Below are 12,332 nucleotides of genomic sequence, written 5' to 3' on the forward strand. Positions count from 1 at the left end.
GTGCATTGAACCCGTCTCTGTAAACAGGACATCTTACAATCTGAGAAATGGAAAAGAGGAATGTACACTAGATTCTCAGTGTGGTTCGTGCTAGATTGTTGCCAACTTGACCAATTTTTCATCACTCAGTGGGGCTGAATGTCAGGCCTAGGTCAGTAAATTGAATATTTTGGTCAAGCAATGAAAACCGCTGCTGAATTTTTAAGCCAATGTGGACAACAATTCCTCCAATTAATAGTGGCCAACTCCACAACAATTTGAAACTTCACCTACTTCACCTACTAGCGAGTACAGTTATGACCACAACCACTAACTCATTTATGCAATGAGAAAAATAAAATAAGAAATAAGCATGTTTTTTATTTAGTTTGTTATTACTGTTGGGAATCATTTTTAATTAGACCTTCCCATGTAATCTTTTGTTGCTAAACAAGGGAAAAGCTAGAGTGGTTTCAAGGAACTGGCTACTGTTGAAATATGATTGATGATGAATTTTTCCTGAAATCTTGCATTTTTATTACCATACTAAACATAAAACTATTGTAATATGGTAAAGAAATAATATTTGATCTTTTTTTACCCACAATAGCAGCAGGTATCTGTTGGTCAGTGGGTTCACCACTTTAATATCTCAATAACTTTTCGAAGGATTGGAATGGAATTGATATGCATCCACAGAAGATGCATGCTTAATAACTTTGGTTAATGCCTGACATTTGATCTAGCACCACCAGTAGACTGACATTTTTGGTTCTGGGTGAAATCTCTCGAAAAATATTGGAAGGTTGGCTTAAAATGTTGTTGTTTGTTTTTGTATCCTAATCAAATCTAGAAAATTGGTTTAGAGTGGAATGTATCCACAACTATTAGACTTCCAAGAAATTCTCTACAGATATACAGGTCCCCTATAGGATGAATTGAAATGACTTTGACATCCTCTTGAGACCCATTTTAATCTAGTGCTATCAACATTCTAATTTAACCAATACTTTGGTTTAGTCCTCAGATTCAGCTGTATTTTGTGTCAACATACTTTACTGTTTTATGCACAGGAAATTATACAATGTGTGTGCCTTTAGACATCTATCAAACTGTAGCTTCAGACTGCTCCACAAATAAAGGCATGGTTTTCCAAATATTTTACTTTTATGACTTTTTTCACTATCCACAATTCATTTAATTTGTTTGCAGCCATAACACCTCAATTTCCTTTGTGCATTGAACAAGAATAACGTATATCTACAGCACACAGTATACTTGCTCTAATTTTCTCTCTTTCCCATAGTCAGCATACTACATACTCAAAATCTGCATTTGTGTACACTCATTGAATTATATAGTACTCGAGTTGGTGACTCGCAAAAACAATTGAGACACAGCCAGTAAAGTGATCCCAACTGGTCCTGGCTAACACCGCCATGCTAACACGCCATAACTGCTAACGTTAGCAAACGTTACCGGAGGTCCAGGCAAGCGGGCCACGGCTGTTTACAACGTGTAGCCTGTTCAGCGGTTGTAGCAGACAACGGTGAGTTATTTTAAGCCAAGAAAGGGGGGCTGTAAATCGGGAAGAGAGGACCGTGAGTTTGCAGTGTGTTTAGCAATTGTTGCCGTAATTCTAATTCAATAAAGTGTGTAATTCAGTCGGGTGGAAAAGGACGGCAAGGTAGTGGTATTTTTAGCCGTTCTTACCGTAATTCTAAGCCGAGGAAGTGGGTCTGTCCGTAGGATGGAGAGGATGCCAAGGTTGTGGGGTTTTTAGTGGTTTCTACCGTAATTCTAAGCCGAGGAAGTGTGTCTGTCCGGCGGGTGGAGAGGACGGCGAGGTTGTGGTTTTTTTAGTGGTTTCTACCGTAATTCTAAGCCGAGAAAGTGTGTCTGTCCGTCAGGTGGAGAGGACGGTGGGTTTGTGGGGTTTTTAGCGGTTCCTACCATAATTCTAAGCCAAAAAAGTTTGTTGGGTACAGAGCTCCACGTGAGCACAGGCTTACTGTCAATATAGCCAGCATCTAACGTTAGCTACTCCGCTGTGCTGTGAAGTAATGTCTGGCTATGTGAGCCAAGCGTCTAGCAACATTGTTGGATACTGCAGTCTCAGCCTGGCAACCTCCGTGAAGGGGCTGGGGGAGACGACTCTCTCCAGTATTTTGAATTTGGACTGCAGTAACTACTTTAAAGCTAGCTGTCAGTATTACGTATTGCACCTTTAACCATTTTTATACAGGTAATCTCATTGAGACACAGGGTATCATTCTCAGATTTACCAATAGTATATACATTTTTAAATGGAAGTGCCAAGTACAAGAAGAGAGTGTAGGCTTAGTATGAAGTACTGTATGGAATTAGGACACAGCTTTTGTGTTTAGCGCTAATACTAAATTATAGCATGCTAACACGCTAAACTAAGCTAGTGAACATGGCAAACATTATACCTGCTAAACATCCGCAAGTTAGGATAACCACACAGACACTAGTGTGGCTGCAGACTCTTGACTCCCCTTAAGGCGCTGACACACCAACCCGATTATCGGCCGTTGGACAGTCTGGTGAGGTCAGTGACTCGATTCTGTTTGGTGTGATCCGTGCCATCGTCAGTCGGAGGAGCCGTCGGTGTTCATTTGGGCAGATTTGACTTGTTGAATCGTCCAGTGGGCAGTCGGACTCAATGACCAATCTGATTGGTGGAGTGCTAACCCGGAAATGACGAGTGGGATGAGCGTGACGAACGCCTCTCTGAAATCTGACGAAAATCTTTTAAACTGACCATTGTCGAACTGAAATGAAGACAGATTCAGCAACTGCATGGCCTATGTCTCGCTTAAAATGTTTTCAGAAACACGTTTCGGTGGACTATTTTTGTAAAATACGAGATCGCATTCTGAACGAGCCACCATTAAGATCGGTTTTGAAATTTGGGCGACAATACAGATTAGCGCCGCCTGCTGTTACGTCTTCCCCGGAACGTACGCTCAAGTCGGCGTTGCTTCGGTGTGTTCCGAGGCACTTTTTTGACCAACTCAGGGAGGCAGTTAGCCTGACAAGCCAGACCCACATCAAGATGTTGGGTCTGGGAACTCACCATTGACGGAGCTCAATCCGAGGGGCGGGATAAACGGTTGTCTTTCAAATTCCCTCTGCACGCAATAGGATAGCGCTAGAACCAGGCAGAGCAAAGAAGAAGGTAGCGAAGCTATAGTTGATAGATTAAACTTTTGCCGTATCCGGTCGGAAAAACTCTGAACACATCTTCCTTTTTTAAGAATGACTTCAGTGCCGTTCTTTGTTCTTTTCTCAAAGAAAAGTTTGACTCCAAGTCTTCCAGAAGACCGCTGTTCCAAGCAGCAGCAGCCATAAGCCCGCCCACCGACTCTAAGACCTGACCAGAGTTTGGTTTTTCCAGCTCGCAAGCCAGTAGGTTTTTGACTTTTGCCCAAAAATCATATTTTGAAGTTTGTTTGTTTATTAATATTAATATTTGAATATATTTGAATATTTATTAATCATAATTTGACCATTAAATGCCTTCAGTAAGACCTATATTGGTATCAAACTTAAGTTTTTTTTTTTTTTTTTATTACAAGTCAGACCCTGGATTAAACACAAACAGTGTGCTTTCGACAGGAAGTTCAGAGCTCACCGTAGCCTACGTAAGTGGTCTGATGTTCATACTTGTGTGTCGGTGTGTGTGTGTGTGTGTGTGTGTGTGTGTGTGTGTGTGTGTGTGTGTGCGGCGACAAATCTGGCGACTTTCTGTAGAAAAGACAGCGACTTTCTGTAAAAAAAAAACAACAAGTATTGTCCAGCGAGCACGGAAGGTATTTCTCTCCTGTGGGCCCCAAAACAGTCCCCTCTCTCTTCTGTTGTGTGACTGAGGAGCAGCCCCACCCTCCCCTCTGTGCTCTCTCCTCATGTGCAGCAGCACTGCGCGCAGGCAGGTAGAAAGGGGACAAGGGAGCGGTGTGGGGCCGGTGTTAGGTAGGAGAGACAGCGGCACGCGACGGGAGAAAGAAGCCGCTGAGCTGGCCTGGCCCTGGGCGAGCCAGCCTTTTTTGGGAATTAGGGGGGAATGCAACGCTACCAAGCCACGGCCGAGAGACGTGCGTCGCCGCGACGTGTAGTTACATTTTGAAATGCGTGAAAAAGCCTCGGAATCTGAACTGAAAACAACGTTTACAAGCGAACACATTTACAAAAAATAATGGCCATAACAGGTTCGAATATTAAGGGCTGGCTAATATTCGTTCGAATATCATTATTTTTTTAAATATTCGAATGATATTCGAATAACAAAGTTCGGAGTCAAAGCCCTAATGGAGAGTGCCTACTCCCCCTTGGCAGCAAATTAAATTTGCTGCCGCTAGGGTGCGTCTAGATTTCTAGGCTAGGAGGCAGTCAGTCTGACTGCCTTTTCTGCCGACAGTCGGACGTCGCGTTGGAGTGTCAGAGCCTTTAGAGGTTGTTTCCAGGTGTAATAGTTAGAGATATTCTGATTCCGATACCGGAACATCCGATACTGCCTAAAACACTGGTATCGGTATTGGGAAGTACTGGCGTTTATGCACTGATCCGATACCACGTAATAAAGCCCTAAAGAAAATCTACGTTAAAGTAGTTTATTTATGTTCTTTTTCTTGTTGTAACTGACAAACTGGATAATAAAAGAAAGTTCTGTGGCATTCATTGTTTGTGTTTGTTCGTGTTTCACAAAGAGTTTAACCTGAGTCAGACCGACAACAGAGATAGAAATAATTTCACATCCATACAGGGAGAGTAGTAGACAGTTGTTAAAACATAATAAAATATATGACTGTAGACACTGGTATCGGATCGGTACTCGGTATCGGCCGATACGCAAGTTCAGGTATCAGAATCGGTATCGGGAAGCAAAAAATGGTATCGGGCCATCTCTAGTAATAGTCCTATACCAGGTGTTAGAAACTTTAAAAGCTATAATGAATTGAGTTAAATCACCTTTTAATGGTATTAATCAACAAAAGACTAACAAAAATTAAAGAGGATTATTATTAGATTAAATTACTTCATGAATCATTGTTTCTATGTCTATGTCTTAACTACAAAGTTAGTCATTGCCTGGATCCAGAAACAATCTCAGCAATGTACAGAAACAAGGAGAGTAATCTAAATAAGATAAGAGGTATGGTGTCACAGATACCAGTCTAGGAAACTGTTGCTCATATTCACAATAACCTATTGGAGTATAAAAGGTCGTAATTAGCAAGTGTCAAAGTGAGAAGTACAGTATTTTAAGTTCATAAGAGATGAGTTGTGGCAATATGTGACATCATCACGAACCTAACATTAATTGATATGACACACTGATAACGTTTGTATTGACCTTTGTATCAGTTTACTTGGTTATTTTCTCTCTCTCGCTTTTGCCTGTTTAACGGCTGTGAATTAAAAGGTATTTGGCAGTATCTTAGCCTCATTCCAATCAATCTGACAGATACATGTAGGACTGCAGAGTGTTTGTATTCTGAGATTGAACTTGTCAGCACTTTATTAAATGTAAATCCCCCTTACTCATGACTCTGACAAGCTCTGTCTAGAAAGGCATGCTAAGAGAAACAGTGGAACATCCTAGAATATGGGCACAGTTGTGGTTGTCTGACAATGAATAACTGCAAGGTTTGGTGCATAGTCAATATCTTTTATTGCTGACACCAGAGTTGCATGGGTTCGTTTTTGGCTCCTTACAATGAGAATTCAATTATTTGTATAGATGTGTCTCTGAAAACTATTTGTTTCAAATATAACTAAGCAGCAATGAGACAAACTTACCTGCAGATGCCAGGCAGCACATTGCAAGAAGTAAGAAGGGAATGGGGAATCTTCTAGCCATCCTGTAGCTTCCAGTATGATGAAGGTGGGTGAACAGGCCTTTCTCCTGCTTTTCACAAAGGTTTCCCTATCTATGAAGCAGTCTACAGGAAGTCAACTTCAAACCCCAGCTGCAAAGTGAACAAAAGTAGAGAAAGTCAAGCAGGTTGTATTGAGCGTGGACAACAGCAGGGATCTGGGCTCTGCTTAATATACTCCGTGGGTGTGATGAGATGAGACATTAGAAACAGCAGTTTGGAGACCAGGGGATTAATCCCGGAGGGTTAATTGGGGGTCATGCTTCAAAGGGCCGTGCTGCACACACCTTCCTGTGCCCATGGCCAGTCAGAGTGTGTGATGATTGTGGGACGGCTGACTGGCTTACTGAGTGTGAAACACTTTGGAACATGCCACAGGCTATTAACACACTTTAATTGAGAGCGTCAGGAAACACTGAATGCTCCAGTGGGGTCTTAAGTAAGCAGCTTAGTACCACCATGCTAATCAGCGTGACCTCACTCCTAAATATTTTACTTCTCAAACACTGACTACCATGATGCGGCAAAGTCCATGTACTATTAAGTACTAAGGATGGCCACGAAATGCTAATTTGTGGCCACAATATACTACACAAAACAGTATTTTGGGGATAACGACGTAGCCTAACTATAATGCGAGAGCTAATAATAAAGAGCGAGCTAAAGGTGCAGTCATGGACAGAGATGATTTGATTGAATTGTATTTTAGGCTGTGAATGAGTTACAAAGACATTCTAAAAAGCCTGGTATTGCAAGGAATCGTTATTACCGAGAGGCATTTAAACAGAATATTGAGAGCCCGGATGCTTTACCAGGGAAGGTACGACTTGGATGCCGGTGTTGCACCGAAAGCTCTGACCCATCAAAAACCGTGACCGCAGAGGGTGCTGCTACACATCGTCTGCCCATGCGTGGTAGACAATGGAGGGCGAAGAAGAGCGTCTACGCAAACGGCATAAACATTAATACATTACATCCACAGGTGCAAGCTGTATGATTATTCGCGGTCTGTTGTTGCTTCCTAAGGAGAAAGAGTAAACCGCTGGTCACCATATTAACCACCTCAGGCATAGTAACATATGTTTATCTGAAAGTAAATAAAATATATTAAGGTACATTTTCTCTGAAATGTTTCTAAACATGTATTTCTTTGTGACTGCATGAGTTACATTTGTAATAACCTACCTAAAACCTTACACTAGACCTACATTTAAAACTTAAAGTAATTATATTCTACTGTAAAGAAAAGAAATAATTAAATATTTAATGGACCAGCACATTGGGTAAATTGTCAGATTATGTGACCCCATTGTAACTGCTTAATAAAGGAGTTAAACTTCAAAATATTGTTTGGGGTAGTAATGTCATCCCTTCACACTAATCTGGACACATTTTCTTATTTATAGTCATCACAGAGCCAGTACCTCAGAGGTCACCATATATTATAAGTACAGTAGCAGCCGTCAGAATATGTGCCCCACACAGGTGTATAGCAGAACTGCCTGCATTATATTTCGGCTACGTCATTATCCCCAAAATACTATTTCGGGGCCACAAGTTAGTATATTGTGGCCACAAATTAGCATTTCGTGGCCACAAATTAGTATTTCGTGGCCACACTTTATTTTAATTTTATTCCGGATGTCATGTCTGGGGCTCCGTAGGTAATAAACATGAAGGGAAAAGTAACATTTAGTGGGAACCAGTTAGCAAGCTAAGCTAACCAGCTTCCACTTTCCAAATGGACACTAGCTAGCCTAGCTTGCTAGCTTTCACTTTGCAGGATGGGTCCTCCCAAATGTTGAATTTTGTAAAAGGACAGATAGCTTAAATGGCTATTACAAACGCTATGTGGGCTTGTTAAAAATGGGGAAATAAGGTCAATTGACATTTGTAGGATATAGAAGACTATGACATGCTCAAGTCAGTAGCCCACCACAGAAGTTGTCTGTGCATCTCCTAGCTACACCGATCGTCAGATGTGGAAAAAAAACCACCAAGAGGAGAGACGCCTACTGTAGATGTTTGCACGAATATGTCTGTAGTATAATATCTTCAGAAAAATGGAAAATCGGCACAATAGCTGCAGTACCATTACCATTTATATTGCCTTAGGTGTATTCAAATGTTTGTTTAACTTGAGTAGTAACTTCATTCTAGTGAGTATAACTCAAAGGATGTTACTGTGTAAGAGTAACAAGAGGATATATAAAAACAAGACATTTATTATTTGTATTGCACTTGAGCCAAATCATGTACAATCACATAAGTTTAGTTGCAGCTATTTAGAATCAAATGCTGCCCTAAAAACCTTTGACACAGTAGATTATTGCCTGCTCTTACAGAGGTAACATGATATTAGCTTTGATATTATTGCTTGTAATTGGTTTAAGAACTACTTTTAGCCCCTTTTAACAGTATCAAAAGGGGTTCCACAGGGCTCAATCTTAGGTCCAGTTCTTTTCACCATTTATATCAATAATATCTTTTCATCTTTGGTAAACTATCATGCCCATATAGGCGGATGACACAGTGCTGTATTATGTTGTTAATTCTGTTCATCTAGCAATTGAAAACTTACAACGTTCCTTTAATATTCTGCAAGAGGCTCTTAAAGACCTAAGACCTAAGACTTGTACTAAACGCTGATAAAACAAAGTTATGCTATTTTCCAGAGCCAGAGCTATAGATTATACTTTACACCTTAATATTTCCACTATGAACGGACCTCCGATTGAGAGATTCTCAGAATATAAATATCTCGGCATCTGGATTGATGAAAAGCCCCCATTTAAATTTGACATTGATAATGTTGTGTGCCGACTCAGGCAAAACAATTACTATCTCAATAGAAAGTAAAGCCTCTTTCCTGTGTTTTGTAGGAAAAGGGTTGTTGAAGCAGTTTTCATGTTAGTCCTGGACTATGGTGATGTGATTTATAGACATGCATTCTCTTCAACTATTAAATCTCTGGACTCTATCGTTCCGCCTTGAGATTCATAACCAGTTATGTCTATGGTACACATCACTGTATTTTATATGAAAGTTTTGGGTGGTCCTCTCTCCAAGAGAGACGTGATACTCACTGGCATCTTTTATCTATAAGGCTCTTGCTCTTGAAAAACTGTTTTTAACCTCAGTGCCCCTGACTCCTGGAACAAATTACAGCACTTTCTTAAAATCAAATCACTTGTGCCTTTTGGACAATTTAGAAATCTGGCTTTAAACTTGCAAACTTCTACTTGAACTTGCTTTACATACTTGTACTTTCTTTTGTATCCTTATTATCCTAATTTATTTATCAAATTATATTCATCAATTTTTCAATTCAGAAAGTTTTAAAGTTTTATTGTCTTTTTATCTTTCTTATGATGGTATATTCTTTTCTGTGTTGTTGTTTTGTTGTTGTCTTTGTAATTACTCAATGCCATTGCAAATGAGGACCACTTCTGAATGATATTTCGATTAAAAATGAAGGTTGATGAATGAATGAATGAAAATCAGGAATCTTTAAAAAGAAGACATTATTGTAGGTCACTTCTTTAAAGCTGCTCTCAACCTAAATAAAAAATATACAATATATTAATTTAATTTTCTTGACTTCAAAAAGCATTCAAGCAAAGAGGATAGACATCAGATAGAAAGATACACTACCATTGCATCAAAGCAGAGACCTGTGAGGATCCCACTAGAGAAGCAGAGGATTTTTCCAACTTCAGAAAGCAGATTAGGAACATATACAGTCTGACATTCTAGATTTCGGGCCTATTATATCCAAAATCATGTTTTTTTAAAGGCTGAATCAAGGTTCAAAAGGGGATTATTGAAAGATGAAATTGGTACAAATGTTTTCTGAATAATAATTTTTAAAAAGTATGCTTTGGGCTCTGTCTAATTCTAGATTGACTGCATGTTTTGCAGCCACAACCAAAAAAGAATTATAGAAAGATGTGGTCCGCCGAAAACTTTATGCAAACTACTTCTCTGAGTGATATCAGATTCTTATGATAACAAAACTGTAACTGTTACTCAAGTCAAATGTCAAACCTATATGGTAAAGGTTCTGTGACAGGAATTGCACTCAGTACAGCAGTGTCTGTGACTAGTACAGTACCACGTGAAAGAAACAGATGCGTGCCTATCTGACTTGTGGTGAACCATAGAGGGTGTATGGGAAGTGATGCATAAAGTACTAAGGTGCATCCCTCTGCCGTGCAAGCAGCTTGAACAGGACAAAAGGGCCTTTCAGTGTGCAGCGGCTTCAGGGGCTGGGAAGTCATTTTGGAAGATCATGACAAATATTACACTTTCAGCTCGTCAAGGAGAGTTTGATTCATGCCTCTCCTTGACCTTCATCTCCTCACTGACTAAACGGAGGTATACTGTGTTGCAATACCTTCTGTGAGGCAAAGACCAAATCAAAGGAAAGCGGCATTCAGGACTGATATAAAGCAGTATCTTGCTATGTTGGTCAAGACTTTGAAGATTTAAAGACCTGATGCAAAAAGTGTTTATATTATACAGGGTTTTCCCTACCATTATAAGCCAACACCTAAGCTGAATGAATGTAAAATTAATATGAGCATTTAAAACTAACGTAATGGCTTTTCTAAGATCTAATGATTGTAGTTGGTCCCAAGTGGACGTCTTTAGCAAGTTTTGTCTTTAAGCATTATTAATGTTATTTATTATTATCTGCTCTAGCTTTTTTCTTCTTTTTGTAAGATTTTTTCAAGGGATGAGCCCTAAACCCCTCACCAAATATGTGTACCTAAATCTTCCACAGACCTAGAGAAACCCTTGTTATATTCAGAGATCAACTAGGATTTTTAACTGTTAAAGTTAAATTAAGGGCAACAAACGTTCCTCTTTTCTAAGTTGCTTTGGGTTGAGTTTCAACCCAAAGCAACTTAGAAAAGAGGAACGGTTTTACTCCATGCCACGGTCGGTGCTGGCTTTGTTGCAGCAACAACTTAAATCACCTCATGTGACTTCTCTTCAACCCTGACCGTCTAAGCCGAGCAACTATTTCACCCAAAGAAGATCTGGAAAGTACATCACAACATGCAGACCCCAGACTGAACATGCTGCACATTACTGAAACCAAGCTACATACTTGTGGTCACTTCAATGTTAAAGGCCTGGCTTATATCCATGTCATCACGTATGCATACACTGCAGTTAAGTGTTGTTAGGTCCAGAGGGCATATACTATGTTCACATAATCACAAAGACATAAGTGAAGAGAGAGGCAATACAAAAAGCTGAGGCAGTGTGTCTCTGTGTGTGTGTGTGTTACATACTGCATCTTATGGTACAGTAAGATGTTAAGACTGCTGTTCTTGATGTTAAAAATAACAAATCTGACACCAGTTTGCCTCATATGTAATCTAGACAATGTCAGTGTGGTCCTATGACTTGGTGAATGAACCTTAAATGAGCTCTCCACTTCTTTCAGTGTGAATGTGTACAGGCTCGGGACTAACAAACCACCCAACCTCCCACTCCTTCCACCACAAAATTACCCACACAGCCTTATTTCTGAAAAAAGCTAGAGATCCTGTCCTCACACACTTCAGTATACTTAAACAACATGCGGTATGACATTGTGGACTGTTTAGACTCTAACGGCTGTGCATGATGTGTGCACCGTTGCCAATTGAGTCACCATGCAGACAGATCCTTGACACATCTGTGATAAACTATTAAACAAGTCTGATTTGCAGTAGCTTCCTGTATTTGACTTTTAAATATTAGTATTGATGATATCCAGTGTCTTAAATTTGAAAAAATTGAAATTGAAAACATCTTGGGCTACTTCATTGTTTTCTGACATTTCAGACTAAACAATTCATCAAATCATAGCATTTAAATGTATATATACAAATTATTACATTCAGCTTCAAAACCAATTGATTGGTTAGGAATGTAGCTTTCAAATGTTTGTTCCTAAATATCCCATCACTGGCTGTTCATATTTGATTAAAAAATGTTTTCACATTGTTAAGAAGTGCCCATATATAGAGGTTACTCCTCGTCGCAGCGGCCCGGGTTCGACTCCGACCTGCGGCCCATTGCTGCATGTCATGCCCCCTCTCTCTCCCCTTTAATGTCTTCAGCTGCCCTGTCAATAAAGGCCTACAAATGCCCAAAAAAGAATCTTAAAAAAAAAAAAAAATCATCTACACTCTGCTGTTTATACAGGGTCCAAAACAACTACCAACATTATCCTCTGTCACAGCAACACTGACAGACATTAGTGGTAATAAATACACATCAAATCACCTCCATCTTAATGGCAGGCAGTTTCCACTGTCATGTACAAATAAACGAATTCCTGTTGACAGTATTCCCTGCTTTCATCTAAAATATTACACGCGCGGTTTCACTGTCATTTATGTTTGATCCCACAGGAGCGCCTGGACTGGAGAGCATGCTGTTCTCTATCTGACG

At 39.9% G+C, this 12,332-nt stretch overlaps 1 protein-coding gene across 3 annotated transcripts in view; it reads right to left on the bottom strand.

Annotated features, from left to right (window-relative positions):
- Positions 1-12,332, bottom strand: part of tgfbr3 (transforming growth factor, beta receptor III) — an 84,579-nt gene that overhangs the window by 71,670 nt on the left and 577 nt on the right. The window contains exon 1 of one of the 3 annotated variants that reach the window (XM_039810773.1): positions 5,803-5,863. The exons of 1 other annotated variant lie outside the window; for it this stretch is intronic. In XM_039810773.1, coding sequence (XP_039666707.1) covers positions 5,803-5,863 — 61 coding nt within the window. Of the gene's footprint in view, positions 1-5,802; positions 5,973-12,332 lie in introns of those variants that run through there. One more of the 3 variants, XM_039810775.1, reaches the window with a different exon arrangement.

Source organism: Perca fluviatilis, chromosome 9 (assembly GCF_010015445.1).
Source record: "Perca fluviatilis chromosome 9, GENO_Pfluv_1.0, whole genome shotgun sequence".
In the NCBI taxonomy this organism is placed as follows: domain Eukaryota; kingdom Metazoa; phylum Chordata; class Actinopteri; order Perciformes; family Percidae; genus Perca; species Perca fluviatilis.